Raw genomic sequence first — 19,301 nt, 5'->3', positions numbered from 1 at the left:
TTGTACGACATTCCCCATTCCAACAAGAAATGTTGAAAATGCCTATGAGGGCAGCCAAAGCTTCATGACAGTTGGCTGACTAATCCAGGTAGGTAGCTAGTGGGTATCAGTTCTGAGTACCAGAGACTTATTAAAAAGATATAAGTTACGAGTTGTATATTTGTTATTGGTATCTCGTCTAAAGAGATGTATTAGAAAAATAAATGGGGGTTCCCAGTCCTATTTGACGCTTGAGATATACCTCATTGAACACAGAAAGCTGACATTCTCAATATGATATGCTTTTGTTGGGTGTTGCAGTGGCATTTAGGTGTGGTAAGAAATGAATTTAATCCCATAGATTTCGACTAATGGAGGCCAACCTTAATAATTGTGACCAGACATCCTGTCGCCCAAGACTATCGTTCTAATGCTATTTATGCTTTAATACTGTCTGCTTCTTCAGCAGCCCCCACATCTCTCCCGACCCAGAAATTTCTCCACATCTTTGACGCCCTTTGTGCATTCTTCTCCTAATTCAATGACTGTCTTTATCAGGTCATGGTTGATCTTTTCGTTTACGACACTATCTTTCTTGTAATCCTCATGACTCGCAACAAAATTTCTTATCCATTTCGCTGCTGTCCACAATCTTCCGTCTGCCCTTTTTCTGATCAAATCCAAATAAGAGGCTAGCTCACACCTGGTCTGTACATCAATATTGACACTGTCGAGATATAATTCGACCAATGGAATTAAGCCTGGGAAGTTATTTTCTGAATCACTCTTGCTGCCGTTCATAATTTCGTCGATGGACATAGGGGCGTATTCATCTTCCACGGGGCCAGATGGTGTAGGTGGCCTTGAAATACTGAGCGGAGTGTTGGTACCCGATGCTCTACCAGACGCCCCACCATTCGAGGAATATGGTCGCGGCGCACGAGTTGGAAATGGATTCTTTCGAAAGTAAAACTTCTCTTCCAAGACTGCATCTCGTGCATGTGCCGTTTCCATATTTTCACTTACTTTAGTGATAGGTATATAAAAATTGAGATCGAAGGAGAGGATAGCTCGCGTGATGAGTACAATGAATACTGAAAAGGCAGCATTTTCGAAATCAGTGATCTGAATTTCCATTGGCCTAAATTCTACTCTCCAGCCAATGTCGTTTCCTGTTGGCGGCGGCTTAAAACGCATATGTTGCCAATTAGTTGACTGAAGGTTCTCGAAATGATCCGTCTTGGAGAGGTCAAGTTCTTTCAAATCTTCAGCAAAGATGACAATTGGATCACGAATGAAAAGATGGGCAAAGTGAGTAGCTAATCGGTCATCCATGCCTCCGTTCATCAGCTCTTGTTTGACTTCAGGATCGGTTACAAGATCTGGGTCCAAGTACTCTTTGCGTAACCGCGAATCTTCCGAAATATACGTAGAATTAGAGGCATAGCGTGACTTGGGTATGCGCCATCGATCATGTAAAAGGGGCTACCAGGATTAGTGTTGTGCATGTATTGAGTGTAGCTCCACTAACCTTCTCTCCTAACTCTTCTGGAGTTCGATCGTCTACAGCCCGACTGATCTGATTCCATCGGACATCCGTGTCGGCTAAAAAGCCTTTGTAGATTGGAGTTGCTGCAGTTAAGGCGAGGAGAATCGGAGCCAGAGGACTTAATTGATCATACATCCGTCTCCCTTCTGTGATATTTTTGGCTTGAAAGGTAATTTGCAAACAACAGCTGCCCATGCCAAAAGCCATTGCGTCCATGTGAATAAAATTGTCAGGAGCAGCACCATTCCGAACATCATCGTCCTCTGGCCAATTGTGCATGTCATAATTGACAGTCGGATCCTTCCAAGGCCATGAAGTGTTTTCATCTCTGAACACTGGTACATTTACCTGAACTTTCCGGCCTCTTCTTGCACGAATGTTGGCTGCCAGAGTAGGAAATCGAATGTGTGGATTAGCAATCTCATCAGGAACGAATTGTGACCGTAACTTCTCTCCAGAAGGTGGGAAGAAAGGGGACGTGAATATGCCGGGTGATCCTAATCGAGGATAGGTCGTCAAAGTGATTGGATACTCTTCAGCATTCATGTGCTCTTTAGCAAGCTTACGCCTTCACAACATCAGCTCCATGGACTCGCTTTCAAGTTTGTTTAACACACCTCCACTTCATGTTAGGTTCGACGTCTAATAAGTCCTTGAACCCGATCCCCCAAGGTCTCCCAGGTGTAGCTTCAAGCATAAACCGTCCGAATTCGGGATGGAAAACCGGTAACGCGCTACCCCTTGGGATTGTTAGCGTTTTCCCTCAACTTAATCTGATAGACCCACTTGGTATTAGTGACGTCTTGTAATGCTGGTACGCATCCTCCATTCGTACGCAATTCCTCATCTTGGGCTAACGCGGTCAAGATATCTGCCTGTCTCAAGGACAAGGTTACTTTCTCATCATCATCCTTGTAGTTCACAACCAAATATTCGACCTGGAAACGTTTTAGCGACCATCTTCCATCCATGAATGAGTATGTGCTGACCTCGTCACCCCATAGTAGGGCATCTCGCTCTTTTCCTTTCGCTCGATTCCATATTGCTAGTAGTTGCTATATTGAATCTTATGAGCAACGTCTTTCGTCATGTAATCAGCCCTTCGAGTCGTACCTGTATGCCCCATTCTCTGACTGTTTGTGCATTCTGTTTGGCTTCCGGCCACTCAAGTGGTGTTCCTAATGCACTTATAGCACATATTAGCATTAATTGAATGTTGAGTCTGGAGCCGCGAATACTTACAGAAGACCCATATCTCAAGACTCGATCGACACACGGAAAGTTTGTCAGGATAGTGGAAAATTCGCAATTGATTGCCAATGCGTTGCGATATTCCTTATATCCTTATATCCAGGACTCGATGCCCCCACTTTGTATGGCGTTATCACAGCTTCATGATCCCCTCAATCCTTATCAGTTGTAAGATTTACAATATGGGACTTGAAATTTGCCCTTAAGAAAAGGTATTCAATGGCTTCTTTCTCCTCATTGATGCTTCCAACAGATTTTCCGAAGAAAAACTCGACAGCCTCAACGGGAGATCAATTTAGCGTACGATGTATTTGTAAGGCTGTTTACTAATTGTGATAGTACAGTGGGGTGTCGGTCTCGAAGTCTGGGCAGATGCGCTTCAGCAGGATAACCTCCTTAGGTTAGGTTGCATGAGCCTCTTGTGGCTAGTGTGGCTGATGCTTCAAATCAACTGAAGATTGAATTCAATTGGTCGCAGGTGCTATTACCACAAGAATTGGATACATCGTACGCTTTTTGTTACGGTACCATCGAATCCCTTCTGAATGCCATTCAATACTAGATACTCATATCACTTTTTCATCTACGTTTTCAGTCACGTCTCAACTCAGTAGGAACTAGGACGGCGGCGAAATGCTCTTGGAATTCGACTCTCAACCACTACACTCAAGATTGCGATTTCCTCTTCAGCCGATATGATATAATAGAGGTTTTTCTGAGACGTTCAAGCCCAAATCGAGACTCCTGAAGTACGAGCTCTATAGGTGGTCACTCCGTTTGTAGCTATCAAGGAATAGCTAATTATCGGCTCTGGGCCTTTCGAATTCGCCAACGCATCATTATGATGAGACGATATAGATTGTCGGATATTTCTTCGAGATTCAGGCTTGGTTCCGTCTATGCTTGTCAACCGAAGACGTAAAATGCTGGTGACTCCGCCTTGAACTATGAGTTTAACGACGGGAGTTACGTTTGATTTATGACAATCGTTCTGTCTCCCAGGCAAGTGCTTAGGCTGCAGAGTAGAGTTTCCCCCAATGCTATCACGCCTGAACAACCTTTAGAGTGTACAGCACGGCAGATATGGTTTTCCGGAAGAGAAGAAAATTTAGGGATCAATCCTAATCCTTTTCACAGATATCCCATCAGCCTCAAAAGGCAGTTCATACCAATTATGGCATGTGAGAACCACCTTGGGAAATTCTAGCCGAATCGATACATGCGAGGAGATTGCAGATATTCAGGAACCGATATTCAAGAACCGATATTCAAGAACCGATATTCAAGAACCGATATTCAAGAACCGATATTCAAGAACCGATATACATATGTCAAATCTTCATGGTTCATCAATTCATTAGTCAATGATCTGAAACAATAGACCCCACGAATATCCATCTCATCTTCTGATATGATTATCATTCAAAAGTCGACTTTCTTTCCAGCTTGAAATAACCACTTACTGCATCGTCGCTCGATCAATCTTTACCCACTTGATTGTTCTAGTACAATGAGTACATATCTGTAAGGCGCGACTGCGTTGTCCACACACTTAGGAATCTCAGCTCATATGCTCCTTTACACTGGTGCGCAACTCACGCTGCTCTCTGTCAACTGCCACAGGCATTGCTAGTAATATTTGCAAGTTGCCTCTCCTATAAAGTTGGTTGACAGGCTTTTATCACTGACTCTGGCGTATGTTTGTGGGAGAAGCTCTAAAACACGTAGCGTGAATTGATTTCCCCGTAAAACTGCGACGCTCACTGTGCCAAAATTTCATTCTCTGATACCAATCTTGCATTCAATCCGTTGTACCTTGAGTTCCTGTAAATTCAGGGAAAATTCTGTATGATTCGTTTCTTGTATGAGTAGTTTCTCGAGCCATGTTCAAAATTTCAAGTGATTAAAACAGTTCGTTTTGTGCGTTCAATAACAACTTCGTAATCCCGAAATCATCACTCTTCTTTCTATCTGGCTTTTGGTAATTCAGGCTCAGAAAAGCATCGAAAGATGTCTCAGATACCCACAGCCCAGATGTTTGACAGCATCTAGTATGCACGGAAGCTACCAGCCTGGTGGGATTTAGTGTATCGACAACTCTGGTGCTAGGATGAACCAGATGATCGACGCTTTCCAGGCTATTCATTCTCAGCACAATGCGATATATCAATCGTGTTAGAAAGTATTCACGTAAATAATATGAGTCTCGGATTTACTCTCCTGTCAAAGTATTTAGAATTCACGTCTAAATGATCTCGATACCCTGAAGATTGGATTGTTCTATAGTGTACAACCAACTGCAAGTAAGTACCAAGATGAGGCGGAGATAAGGTCTCGGAAGACAACATCATTAATTTCAAATAATGCCAAGTCAAACCAAACTTGTTGCCCAAGCTACCCATGGCAATCGAAGATGGTGCAGCGAGAGATATCGTTGATATGCTTCCTCTCTAATATGCTAAGAGCGCTCTTGAGTTGTTAGCTGTCACTGCCCTTGAAGTCAGTTCAAAGGGTAGATCCAAGATGCACATCACTATGACAGATTAGATTCTTACTAGTTCAACAATGGGGACGACCATTACTCACGTCGAAGTCTTAGATCCGAGACAAACGATCTAAGACACGAAGAGTCAATCAACTTTAGGCGAAGGAACCTTCAAAGTAGCACCGGTACTACATGTATATCTAGTAAAATCTGAAACTAAATCTACACAATGTCGACTGATATTATACTAACACTTGGAAAGATCAAGTTGTACTGTTTAGATACACTGTATACCACCATGAATCATGGAACTGTCAGAGTCGAAGATCCATGGCCAGAAGAGGATTTGATGCCCTACCGGAATGCTTCTGTCAGCTACTACTGATCTACTGTGGGAAATACATTCAGATCGACCTACATGTTGCTTCAATGCAACCGCTAGATGTATGCACCCGGAGAATCTATAATTGATTTAGTGCAAATTCCGGATCTCCGAGAAAAATCCACTACATCTATCAAAGTAGATCACGAGTGTGTTCATTACTCAGTTTGATCCTCTCAAATCACCACCCAAGCAAACATACCGTATCTCTGTACAACGCTAAGTGGCACGAACTCAGATCCCCGATCTCAAAGTCTTCCGAAGTCTCCGCAAATTCCGCCGACACGTGTTCCCACCTGATGCAGATTGTCGGCTTCGCACCTAACCGTCTCTACACATACGATAAACCTCGTGTTCATCTGCATCTGCACTTAGGGAGCCTACAGAATCACGTTTAATTTCCTGAAGTTACAAAGCATATGCGAGAGTGCAGGTATAATACGCGAGTGTGTGTGTAGTCTCAGGTGTAATTTACATAGCTTCGCTGAGTGTGGCTTATCCAAGTAGATATGCCCAGGTACGATGTATGCTGTGTACCTTCATATCCGAGACCCTCAACTCTTTTTGTTTGGTGTTTATCGCACTTGGGTTTGATAAGAGTTCGATGAAAAAGTGTTGATTGGCAATTACTTGAGTGTCAAGTGCGAAGGAATCATCATTGGTGTACACATTTTCATGGAACTTTTCCTGTCCATTAGCTTTGGTTGTTTCCTATTATCCAGACGAATCAGTTGCGAATACAAGACCCAAACTTCTTTATTTTTTGGTCCTCCTTCATCACAAGCCGATATAGCCCTTCACTACATAATTTCCTATTAGCAATTACCATTCTACCCCTCACCTATTTTCCTAACCCTACTAGATCATATCACAACATTAAAACCACAGCACATCACTCACACAGAATCTTCCTCTCCGATCCGATCGATCCCATTACATACATCAGAAAAATAAAGCTTTATCGCCTCTCCGTTTCTGCAGCCCATCATCCGGATATGCGCATAATTACCAATGTATATACCGATATCCTCGAAACCCAACGTCACACGCACAGCTAAAACTGCATGTGCATCGGTATCAAATTTGTGTACATATCTAGCATTTACTATCGTCATGATGGTCTCTCCAACACGATGCCGTGTACGCACGTCAATATTATACTTATAAAGCCTTCTCGTTTTAATATGAGAATGTCACTCAAGTCATACAGAATTATGACTCCTTGAAAAAGACTGGTCTCAGTTAGAATGTTCTATTCTCAACTGGCTAATCATGCTTGTATATCCAAGTGGTCTTTGAACGTCACTTCAGAGATCTATAAGTCCACCGATACGTATTCATTCGTGAACACACAGCATCTGACAATCAAGAATCTGCACGATGATACTATCTAGTGTACATGTTCTACTTCGATCATTCCAACCAATCGTGTCCATAAATCAGGAAATTCAGACATCTACTTGCACACAAGTAACATTTCTCTGACAACCAAGTAATTGCAATGCATCTTGCAGAGCTTGCAGATATCTAGGTATCATTACACTGCGCTCTAACTCCCTTCCACTATCGTAGCCATAAATTCTCACCAAATCGTACAGCTTTAGTGAGTGAAGTGACGTAGTATCCAAGCCCAATCTGCAATCAACATGTACACGGCCATTTTCATTTCCCCTAGAAAAACTGCAGAAATCGACTATCGAAGCGCATGCAGGTAACAACCATATACGGTACCTACAACATATCAATAACTCTCCGCACGGAGTACATTCTATAGAGTTCGTATCACCCCCCTGCCATACCCTGCGCGCTCAAATTCTCGATCTCCACCCCCCTCGCCCACACGTGATCATCGCCTATACCATCACAACCATCACAACTACCCTAGCTTCTTAGCTTCACATGTTCATGGTTTTTTCAATAAGTGAGCAAGCTTGCATACCTACCCCAGTCGGCGAAATCGCACGTACGCCAGTGTTAAAGGAACTAGGACCCGCCGCTTTGGTCCTGTCCCCCAAGTTTGGCTCCATTTTTGTATTCACGATGCGCACATCCCCCAACGCCTCAAAAGGATCGATCTGTAGCCCTGTCTCACATATGCTGACGATCGAGGCCAGTGAGTATAATCACTACCAAACAGATACCCACCTTACCTTCCCATACACAAAAACTTCGAATAAAACCCATAATACAACACGACACAGCACAATACAGCGCACAGCGCATAGTGCATACACAAAAATGGATGAGGCAGCGGAAAATTTGTAGATATTATCTTGATTTCTTTCATTGCCGTCTGGTCTTGCTCTGTCCAATACTGTCTCCTGATTTATTCCAGCCTATTTGATTGTAACTACATTGAAAAATATTTGTACACCACTAAGACCATCTACGATCCGTAGACCATTCATCTGACAAGCAATTAAGAGCTTAGGATCAGAGTTAGATCAGATCAGATTCAGATGCAAGATCAGCCGGCCCTTCCGTCCCCTTCTATCCAGCCACTTCTACGCTATGCCTCCGAACAACGTCCGCTGAGATGCATGCCTTTTGGCTGGATTTGGATCATCCCCCCTGCTACCGAATCTCACAATTCTTGAAGTATCCAAGCCAGCCCAGCCTATTCCACAATGTGTGTCCTTACTTGGCTTCGTTCCCGCCTCCACCGTAAGCCTAGCTCGATCTTAATGAATGTACCTAGGTATCCACATGATGATGACTCCCCTGAAAAGAAATCCAATAACAGAATGTGCGCGTCTTCCAGAAACCGGGTGCTCAAAATCATATATTGTAGAAAAGACAAGCAATAGGTATAAAAAAAATGGTGTAAAATGGTATAAAATGATATCCCAGCCCAAGTCCAGATCCCACGATCCGAGATATCCACATATTTCAGTGCTACTCAAAAATCCACATCTGGTAAGTGGGAATATAAAAAAACGCCATCTTATGCAGATGCCAAACCAGAGTCAAAACTCATTGTTGTACCCATAGCCGTAGCTATCAAAATCAAACCAAAACGCCTGGAAGCAAAATTTCCATATGCTTCTGCTACCAAAACTAAATAAAAGTCTTTCTTTGAACGTGGGTACCAAAATGCCAAAATGCCCCTGGTATGCGTGACCCTCGAATAAAACCAATATGTGTTCTCTCCGCCCTGAAAGACGTGTAATTATGCGACTTTTCCTATTCCCGTGATCCTCCGATCAAAACTCTCCGTAACTCCATGATGACGATCGCTAAAGATCTTCATGTTCTGTAACGCTGAATACTTTATACATTAGATTTGTGCTTTGGTGATATATCTTTCACTTAGTAGGTACTGTTGCAAAGGTTATGACCGTGGTGAATGATCCTCCGAAGATTTGGGTCGAAGTGATGATCCAGTTGAACCTTGTGACTGCTTCATCGTGTTTTTGCGGGTAAGTTTCGCATAATGTAACCCACATGCGTTGCAAAGCGTACGGGCTCCATCTGGCCCCCGTCTCCATTCGGGAGTCTCCGCTCTGTTACAGCTGTGACATCTGCCTGGTGGAGCAGCGCGCTATTCAATTGTTAGAAACTTTTGTACATGTCAAATTGAGTGAATACGTACTCCTCGACGTTTTTTGTTATCTGGTCCACCAAAATTTTGATGGTGTCTATCATCGCCATAGATGCTCTCATCATCGTAATCAGTAACTAATCTGGCACCGCGAGATTGCTCATCGGCTGCATGCTGCTGCTGTACAGCAGTATCCAACATGCGGTGAAGGCAAGATACAACTCGATTACCGTGAACCAACATATCTTCAATGGCCTTGCGGTCGGGTGATCTTTCCGGGATTGCAATGTGAGAGCGTGGTTGTTCTTGACTTATTGCGTGGAAATGACGTGACCAATCCTGTAAAACAGAGCTAGAAACGTTGATCTTTGGTTGATTAGTTAGCGAATTTGATTAAAAATAAAAAGAATGGATGACAAACTTGAGCTAAATTATTATCAACATCCCACACCTCAAGCTGTCGCTTTAAGCCCTGATTGAATGGCTCGGGTTGAGTCTTATAATTCTTAAATCCGGCAACGCCTAAATCTCTTTCATCCCGTGGTGGATAAGTTGGTTGAGGGTAACCTTGCCCATGAGATGGAGGATGAGAAGGGTGGACCGGTTGCGCTGGAGCGTTTCCATATGGATGTTGAGTGTGTAGAGAAGATGGTGGGCCATAGTCATTCATTGACCTCTCAGCAAATCTTTCACTAGCTCTTGGCTCCTGTTCATACCTAGGAGCCTCATATCTAGGCGGCGCGTATGAATTTGCAGGTGGAGGTGGTGGAATCGAAGGATGTAACAATGATGGTCTCCTGGGCTCCGCGAAGCTCCTTGAATCTAAATCTGGGCGTGAGAAAGGTGGTGGTTGAACAGGCATCGGAGGTGAAGGTTGCCGCGATTGAGATGACTGAAATCCTCCGCCCTGCTCATGTGTTCGTGGTGGTGGTAGCACTTGCGATTGTGCATAGGAACTCTGCGTATGCGATGGCGGTGCAGAGGCGGATACAGGTGAAGGATAAGGACCGGGCTTGGTAGAAGTGCTGCTGAGAGCTTCCTGTATCGATGGCAATGATTGTCGGTGGGTGTTGGTCTGCAGTGGATGCGGGTGCGCTTTGTCATTCGACGTCCTCCGCGATTCTGGAGGAGATATCAAGCCGCTATGCGAAGTACTGGGCCATCCTGCGGAGTATGGTGCACCATTTGAGTAGCGAGCGGACGCAGGACTGGCAATCGGTGGTGCAGCCATTGGATTTGATTGTATATATCTCGTGTCGGTATTTATACGCTCCATATGTTCACGGTTCATGATGGAGAGGATGCCACTAATATTATATGAATGTCAGCTTGTGTTGTGTTGAACTTGCATTAGCTTGAAAAGAATGCAGTGGTCCTAATGAGACAAGAAAAACTGACCTCGACCTACTGCCACTTTCCACACCCTCCATTGCAAGATCTGGGAAATATTTCACTCGAATCTGAACAGATTAGATGCTCGGAAACATGCGTGGAATATCGTGCTCTTCCGGTTCCGACGTTTGTGCTACCGTAACACCTGTTCACCTAAGCATCTACGAATCTCCCTCAGCTCGAGTATTTCCGTACTATTTCTTTGGTGTTGCTTGAGCACTGGCCGGAATGCAAATCGATTGTGAGGATGAGAGGCAGAACGGTTAATTGGTGTGCGGCTGAAAGAAAGGATTCGAGCCTTCGAGATTGCTCTGGCTAAAATTTGACGACTGAAGATCGAATTATCAAAGAAGTTGAACTTGTGTTTTATGGCTCGTGGCTATGTATATACACTCGATCGATTGCTGTCGACTGTCCTATAAAAGGTCTCAAAGTGAGGCAATCGATGCGTTACGTGAGTGGGCCTTTTTGTCAACCACAGGTTTTTGTGTATGTGGTTTATTTTGAGCGGCGAAAATGGTGAGAACGTCCAGCAAATTCGTTCCAAGAATTTGAATTGAGCGCGGCTATCCCGATATATTTATTCGATCAGAATGAGGCTGAATTACACAGAGGGGAGATTGGAGGGAAAAAGCCCGTCTAATTCTAGTGAGACTTTTTTTTCGATTTGAATCAGAACTTTTCTGTAGCTAGGTATATAGAGGTTTAGAATCCAGATGAAAGCTCTAGGTCCATAAACTGAAGGCGAAAACTAATCCAATTGACTCTGCGTCGGTGTTGATCAGATTGAATGTGAAAATTCCAAGTATAAGAATTGCAAACTCGTATGATACGTTGCGTGAGCAAAGATCAAGATCAATGTTTCGATGATGTTGAAGGAATGGGAGGAGGGAAGAAAGGAAGGAAGCAGTGGACTGTAACAGTGTGAAGGCTGCTTGCTCTAACTTCTTGCTTGATTAGGGTTTCGCTCGGTGTAAAAGCTTGTGGAAGTGTGGAAGGAGGAACGAGGTACACAACAGGGCAGGTGAGCTTCTCGAAGTTTGGTAAGGCAAATGATAGGATAACTGTAGGAGTATAAGATAAGAAGCACAAAGGTGGGAAAGCCAGCAAAGATAAAAATAAGCAAGTAAGAATGTCGACGCAATTATAAGTCAAGTTTATTTGAGCTGCTGAATAAGAAATATTTAGTAAATCGTGAGAAGAGTAGGACTAATTGTAGTTGTGGTCGTAGTTGTAGTTGTGACTAGAGGTAAAGTTAGTGGAGCGGGATGAGTGGGAGGAAGCGGCAGCATCGTGCTGTGCTACCTGCTAAGCTGCTAACTTTTGATCGAGCGGATTCGAGCCGTCACTTGTCAAGCTAGTGATGGTTTAGCTGTGAGATTCTTAGCCTTATAGAGCTAGTCCAAGGGAGAGATCTTTTAGTTTCCGGTACTTTGACTTGGGTATAATTTCTTTTTTTGGGTTTGACTGTGAGATGGACATTGTCATGGCTAAATGTTAAGGATAATAATAATGGATGGAGATCGAAGATTAGGAAGATACAGAGTCGTAGCTAAGGCAAACCCAAACCGTCGCCAAGGATCAAGGTAGTAGCGGCAAAGCAGGAAAGAACAAGGCACTATCGACAAGGGAGATGAGTGGGTGGTATGGATCATATCGATGCTCTTTTATTAATATTATGATTTGTTACAGGCAAAACCTGCCAGCTAGCAGCAGCTAGCAGCAGCTAGCCAAACTGTTAGAAAGAAAATCAGAACTATATCGAGTAGTATTTCGGATTACCATGGATGAGTTAGCCTTACAAATCTGCATCAATCTGTATCTAGATACAGATTGACCAACATCTTGGTTGAATTGCAGGTGGGTCGTTGTTTAGAGTGGACGAACGATATGGCATCTAATAAAATCCGAATATCTTTTGACCAAACGAGGGGCAAGCTAATCTTGAGATTTGCGAGTTTACGATGAGTCGGCAGGGATTATAAATAAGATGCGTGGATGTGGCAGACTGCATATCCTTGCATACGTTTACCATGGGTCGGCCCATATTGTTAATATGGATCTCCAAAGTACAGAGTAATGGGTGAGTGGAGGGTCTGGGAGAGAAAAAGATAGATGGGAGGGGTTTATTTGTGGGTCGTGGGGTGGTGAAAATAGCAAGAGGGTGATGAAACAAATCCAACTAGTAGGGGATTTGACATGCGGTATAAAAGTCTTGAGGACGAAAATGACAATGGCTGTGAAAGTGTTTAGGGCTTACTGAGACCAAGAATATTAACAGTCACAAGAAGAGAGAATGTTTAAATTAATAAAATATTCCATAGATTGACTTCCATACAATGACCCCGTAGCCCCTTCATTTGTAGATTTTGCTCGCGTAGGACGAACAATCAATAGCCCTATAGAAAAATGAGTATCGAAGTAGAATCCCAGCATATTTCACTCTAGTAACTTAATCGTCTTATGATCGTAATATAGAAGATGATATAGTGTAATATCTTTATGGGGTAATAATGAATCTAATCATAGTGCTTAAGACAAGAGTTTTCCCTGATATGAAGTCCGATCTGATGTAGGCGAGGTAGGTCAATCTTTAGACCGGATTTGACGTTAAACTCAAAAGTGATATATACGCTACAGACCTTAATTGTTCGCGACCATGATCGCTTATTGTTATGACAACATCGGAGTAAATCCGTGGCGTTATCTCGTAGCTCAGGTTCAAGCATATCTACCTAACCAACTACTAGTGATACCTATCTTTAGGGCACGAACCGTTGGGAACAAAATCAAATATCTAGAGAAGTACCCGTATCACATCGCCGAGATCATCACTAAGATCTGTATTTCTGGATCACATTCAGGGGCCGATCGCCAGTTTTATCATTACAAATACTGTACATATATGTCTTCACATCATTACCTATCACGAATCCCATTTTACTTGCGATAATCCCGTCGCCATTTTAAAGTTTTCCGATCGTTACCAGCCTGCAACTCGCTACGAGTATTGAAATCTACAGTACAGACGGAACAGCCATTAATTCGTGGGTGGCCCCAGCAAATCACCTTAGACTAATGCACCCTAGATCGGGACCCTGGATGATGCACTCATTTTTGTGTCTCACAATTACTTGGCTGTTCTTCGTGGCCATCTCTCGATGAGATAGAAGTCACGTAAGCATGATACCTACATCTGGTGCATCGTACAGCAAGCAGTGCCGGTATTTTAAATCGTTGGCATTGTTGCCTATCAAATTCCCAAATCCCTACATCTCCCACATCTTCTACTGCACCACGTGCAGTATCCAGATACGCGGCCACAAATTGTGAGATCGTGTTACTTGGATCATAATGTACAGTGACTTTTTCCTGCTTGTCCCCACTTCAATACGTATCGTATTCTGTTAACCTTTCGTGATTATCTTCACCTACTTATCCAGTAGGTAACCTCTGCATGATCATCCGTATCAAATGCTGACGGACAAATCACAAGTGCATGTTATTTATCCTCAATTTGCATATTGTACAACTTGTCCTGCCTCTGTGCTACCAACTTCTTTTTCATCATAGATTCGGGTAGTCGCCATATCTTGCCGCAACTTGCCGCCTTCACCATTGGAACACGAACACACCGCGGCCTTTGCCCACTTCGTTCAATCTCGTTCATCTTACCTTCTATTCTTACAGAAGCTGGAACGTCGAATCTTTCCCTCCACATGTATATCTAGAATAAAACATTTGTTCTCGTGCATTCTGAATTCTTGATTGAGGAGCACACGGTGGCTCGTTCCCTTTAAGCCGAAATCTCCCCAAATCTCTTAGGTCTATTAATTGCAGAATAGAGGTCAATTTCTACAAGGCTACACGGCAGATCACTTCCATTTATGATATTGCTAACTTTAATTTTTCCTTTACAGCCGTCAAGCTTTTCAGTGCTAATGGTCTCACGGAGAGCTTTGCTAAGAAAACGTCGGCTGATAGAAAAAAGGGATGAGGCCATGGGCCATAGCCTAGAATTCTCACTAAATCTGGAGGGCGAATGTGTTACATTCACTAATTAACTGCAGGTGGTTCTAGGGTGCTATACTCGCATACTGCTACTTATTAACCTCAAAAATACTGATTGCTTCGATGAAACCTATCACGGCAGTCATAAACTCATGCACTCATGCACTAAGAAAAATTGTTCTCATAACACTTCGGCCATTTTGGGACTCGACACTAACAGTTCTTTTCCTTTGTTGGTATTCAAACCCTTGATGATACAGAGATTGCATTGAAGATCTTCCTATTTCAGACATCGGCATATTTTAACCCCTGACAGCTTGGGGCCGCGGTTATCGTTGTGCTGCTGTCTAATAATCCCAATTCGTCGCATCGAGGCACTTTGCCGACGGAGATACTGCAAGTTTAGCCTCTTACAGCGCCCAAAAGATTTCCTTGCCAAGATGATCCAGAAGGATTTTCATTCAGCTTGTTGATCCAAAAGTTGGAAGTCAAACTTTATAGTTGTGCCGCAAAGAACCCAAAATGAAGTTTGAACTTTCGAGGTGTCCACATTTACGGAAAAACGTTGAATATCTCAAAGCTCGGATCTCTCACAGATTTCCAGCAAAGTACTGCTTCAGGTTGTTGGATGTCCTCTTCCTAAGCAATTTAAATCCTTGTTGATACCTTCAGATTTGATTTCAGAATAGCCCTCAAACAACTCAGAATCTGGAGGGTTCCAGTAAATATTCTGACAGCTGCATGTTTCGGGATCCCACACCCTAGCGATCCGCTTCCATCCATTCATCTACGGTCTTCTTGAGTCTTGGCCAACACCATCATTACCTTACCGCCTGTGGGGATTTCAACGTCTACGCTCGCAGAAGTAGATGCGCACGTATGTCTTTGGTGACTCGGTGAGCATGATATATATGGCACTCTCTGCTGGCAACCGAACCCCAGTGGCTTAGATCAAACGACGCATCATCATAGAATATGAGCTAGCCATTAAACCACATCAAGACCGATGTTATGTCATAATTCTGGAACTATTTTCAACCTTTCCAATATCATCCGAGACCTGAGACCTGAGATTATCCCGATTTTTCGATATAAAATAAAACACTAAGAAAGCAGGTTGCAATAATGTCTACAATCATAACTGCTCTGAAGATCGAAATCATATGAGGACTGCTATTACCAGGGGGGGGGATAAAATGGGTGATGATCCTCCTGGTGACATATTCCCCGAACACGAACTGATCCCATCGGAATGATCCAAGATTCGAATAATCTTAGCAGGAATTTTAAGTTAGACCCATCCAGATCCAAGATTATGTCTTTCTACAACAAGGAGGTTCATCATCGCCACGTGAAATTCATGGATAAACCTTGCTACAAGCGCAACGGTTTTCCTCTCGAGTCTAATGAGATGATTGCTAGGATTCAGATTCTATTATTTTTGTTTTAACAATAAGATATTTTCGATACACGCACTGTGATATTGACTGAGGACTTCCTTGGTACGACTTGTCATTCTCCTCGTTGATGAAGACAACGGAACAAACTTTCCTCGTTGAGCTTCATGATGCACAAAGGCCCCCTGATCATGCACATCGTTGCACATTTTCTTACACTTTCATTCGACTCCCCAAAATCTCACGGTCGCGCACACGCATCATTCATGGATGACAAGGCCACTGGATCGCCGATTAATACCCTTGTGCCCCGTAGACAAAGATCTAAATCCTCCCCACCGTGTCGGATCCAGAAAAATTTAAAGGAAAAGGATGATTAGTCCTTGTACTAACAACACGATGTGTACGCAAATTACACGGGTTGCGGTTGGATTCTGGTCAAAATGTTAATGCTCGCAGTAGTTTAGAGACTACGATAGAGGTGACTGTCAAAGAATCTTCCTCTCCACCTTTTGACTTCATCCGGGCCTCCGAAACCCTTTCTTTTGTTTCCAAGGTAGTTTTTCGTTGGTACCCAAATGTTGAATGTTAGCCACTAAATCAGATGGTGGCTTACCTAGGTATACCTAAGTCACGATAATGAATTGGGAAATCTCCTAGTCAAGTCAGCCACATTTATATCTCGATCGATGTCTGCATCTCAAAACTTCCTCCGAGATGAACATACATGAAGCGTCTCATTCGACAAAATTTGGACAAGGCGGACACCAAAGCTAGAAATGATATAGTGGATGCTTGGGCTCGGACGGGATCTTCGTCAGTTCTTACTGTAAATTGGTGGGCCCCGTCGAGGCTTCTAAGTTCTAGCAAAGGCTCCTGCCGTTTGCCCGTTTCAAACTCCTCATTCACGTGGTCTTTCCCTGAAATTTTTGAGTTCATTGAGTTAGTTGACAGTTGTTTCTCACAATTAGTCACAATTAACCCCAATCACCCTCGAACACGGAGATTTTGAATATTGCAACTAATTCAGGTCGTACAACCTTATAAGCGCTTGAGACATCTGATATGACAAGGGATTTCAAATGACCTATCTAGACTTTAGAGTTTGGAGAGTGCTGAAACTTGTTGGTGAACGGCCGTAAGTCGTACGATTATTCCTTACCGAGGGGTTTGAGGCTTGCGGGAGCGGGAGCGCCAACGTATGATAAAAAAGTGGTTGACTCATGTCACCGTGGTCAGCAAGAATCTACCAAGATAATAGATCGTGAGATTCGAAAAAGTCTAATAATTCGTCGATCGAGTTCATCTTTGTGTCCGTTATACTCCGTAGAAAATTACCGATTAGGCCAAGTCAGTTTCCCCAAGCTCCCTTTCGAGTCTCCCCATTCTTTCGCGTGCGGATCTTCTCATTCATGTCCGCATCGTCACCTCGATTGTGTATCTTTATTTCGGAGTGTTACTCCTTTTATCCTAGGGCATTTCCTTTTTGTAAATGTTCTATTGTCAATTTTGACGGTCAAGATAAACACATGAACACTATAACGTTGCTGCTCATCACTATCACCGTCCCACAAGCTATTGCAACCTATATTACACTCCATATTTCCCAAAAAGTCGAGACGAGAACATTGTATCGCATCGAAATGGGAAAGATAATCGACCAATCTCATGCATACTGGAACCCTGATGCCTGCTTGGAATAGTGATTTCTTCCCATGGAGATATTGCTAAGATGATCCTGAGATTTCCGACCGAACCCTTCCATCGGTACTCCATTCAAGTCACGACTTGGCCGGACGGTGTGCATCATTCTCCCGGAAGAATTGTTTCTACGACACTACCATTTAATAGCCTTGTATTGCAACGCAAAAATCCTGGTCATACTTCGTAGTGATGCATGCAAGAAACAATCACTTCTCATCGTTTTCTACACTTGAGACTTTTACCCCAGTAAAGGAATCCAGAAAGTGACCAGGAGTTGCAGAGACTTTCCAAGCGATTTCGCTGCGCGAGCTATCAATAAATCAATCCTACGAAGCATCAGATCTAATGAAATTTCTGGGCATGGCATGATATCTAACTGGGTCTCTACTTTTCCGGATTCGGTGGTCCAATATATCAATATTGAAATGCAGTGCCGTTCAGTCATTAATATTGTGGCTTACGGCACAGCAACCGTTTTTTTTTTTACCCCAAATATGTTACAGACTAGGATCTAGAAACATGCAGATTTTTCGTTATCCAGAAACCTCAAACCACAGAATGGAGACTATCCTGGCCCTCGCAAAACCCTCGCGTAGAGAGATGTAAGCTTCATCTAAGATCTGCTTATCTTCAACTTAACTCCCTGCCTTGTATTCCTTTTTGACTCGGGTTCGACGAACTCCCACACTGCAGGTAAATCATAAGCGCATAAAGAGTAGGCTTGAGATAATGAATAGATGCTTACAACCTGCGGGGTTCTGCTCACCGATCTGAGTTTGGCTCGTACAGTGGTCCAATCCCCAATCCCACCTTTAGTTCCGCTTTCCAACAAACTACCAGCCTCAAAGAACCCTAACATATGCACTGCAGCACAATAACACAACAGCACAAGAGGATAATAGGATGGCATTGGGCGAAGCCTACAATGAATATTGAAATATCGATCTTCATATCTGAATGGATCATTCCGCAGTTTGACCAGGGGTTCGACTAGATTCCCCATGTTTATTGATGTCAAGATGAAAATCCATCTATGAAGATCACAAAAAATCAAGTATATGTGCTTACTTTCTGATAGATATCCCAGCCTCCATCCATTGATATGATCATGGTTGGGATATTGCATGTTACCTGACTAGCTTACCAAGATATCATCTGAAGGCCTTTTTACCACTCATAGTGTATCATCACCCGATTGCATCGTTGTACTAAAAATGTGAAAGATTACCTTTGCGGAAGATTGTCTCGCGCTTGCATCTGCAGGTGTGGGTGAACGGGTATCTAACAGATTAAGATCTCAAAGATTTCCTGTCATCTTACCATCTCATCTTATATAAACCGGACTTTTGTACTTCCGCAATTATGTGCCTAGATTTGTGAGGGATACAATGACATACTGTATCACCTTACTGGTTCTCATTACATCAAGTCCGGCACGATTGTAGAATGCGGAAGGTTCAACCTCCACAGTAAGGAGAAAAAAACCTCACGTGGCACCAAAAGGCCAAGTTACCTAGCTGGTCATCGTATTTGCTTCTTGGATCTTCACTTGTAATCGCTTTTTCTTTTCCTGCCAGCTTCCAATAAATTGCGACACGATTCAGTGAAAA

At 43.2% G+C, this 19,301-nt stretch overlaps 2 protein-coding genes across 2 annotated transcripts; both read right to left on the bottom strand.

The window, feature by feature from the left end:
• Window positions 1-170: 170 nt before the first annotated feature.
• EAF02_005287 (uncharacterized protein) lies at window positions 171-3,089 on the bottom strand. Its single transcript, XM_038901335.1, has 7 exons — window positions 2,771-3,089; window positions 2,642-2,714; window positions 2,518-2,583; window positions 2,315-2,466; window positions 2,146-2,268; window positions 1,511-2,096; window positions 171-1,464 (listed from the first exon to the last, which is right to left on the bottom strand). The coding sequence occupies exons 1-7, from the start codon at window positions 2,779-2,781 to the stop codon at window positions 442-444; spliced, it is 2,034 nt and encodes a 677-aa protein (XP_038758675.1). The 5' UTR covers window positions 2,782-3,089; the 3' UTR covers window positions 171-441.
• Window positions 3,090-8,977: 5,888 nt separating this feature from the next.
• EAF02_005286 (uncharacterized protein) lies at window positions 8,978-10,617 on the bottom strand (the record flags this gene model as incomplete). The annotated part of the gene is made up of 4 exons (XM_038901334.1): window positions 8,978-9,187; window positions 9,239-9,553; window positions 9,609-10,494; window positions 10,586-10,617. The coding sequence occupies 4 exons, from the start codon at window positions 10,615-10,617 to the stop codon at window positions 8,978-8,980; spliced, it is 1,443 nt and encodes a 480-aa protein (XP_038758674.1).
• Between the last annotated feature and the right edge of the window lie 8,684 nt (window positions 10,618-19,301).

Source organism: Botrytis sinoallii (genome assembly GCF_014898435.1).
Source record: "Botrytis sinoallii strain Bc 23 chromosome Unknown BSIN_008, whole genome shotgun sequence".
NCBI classification, from domain to species: Eukaryota; Fungi; Ascomycota; class Leotiomycetes; order Helotiales; family Sclerotiniaceae; genus Botrytis; species Botrytis sinoallii.
Note: the sequence above shows the minus strand (reverse complement) of the source record. Positions and strands in the feature narration are given on the sequence as shown.

Coding starts and splice junctions, on each gene's coding strand:
- EAF02_005287 (XM_038901335.1), bottom strand. Junction 2,584..2,641: donor TCAGAGAATGGGGCATACAG/GTACGACTCGAA, acceptor GATTCAATATAG/CAACTACTAGCAATATGGAA. Junction 2,097..2,145: donor GAACCTAACATGAAGTGGAG/GTGTGTTAAACA, acceptor GATGTTGTGAAG/GCGTAAGCTTGCTAAAGAGC.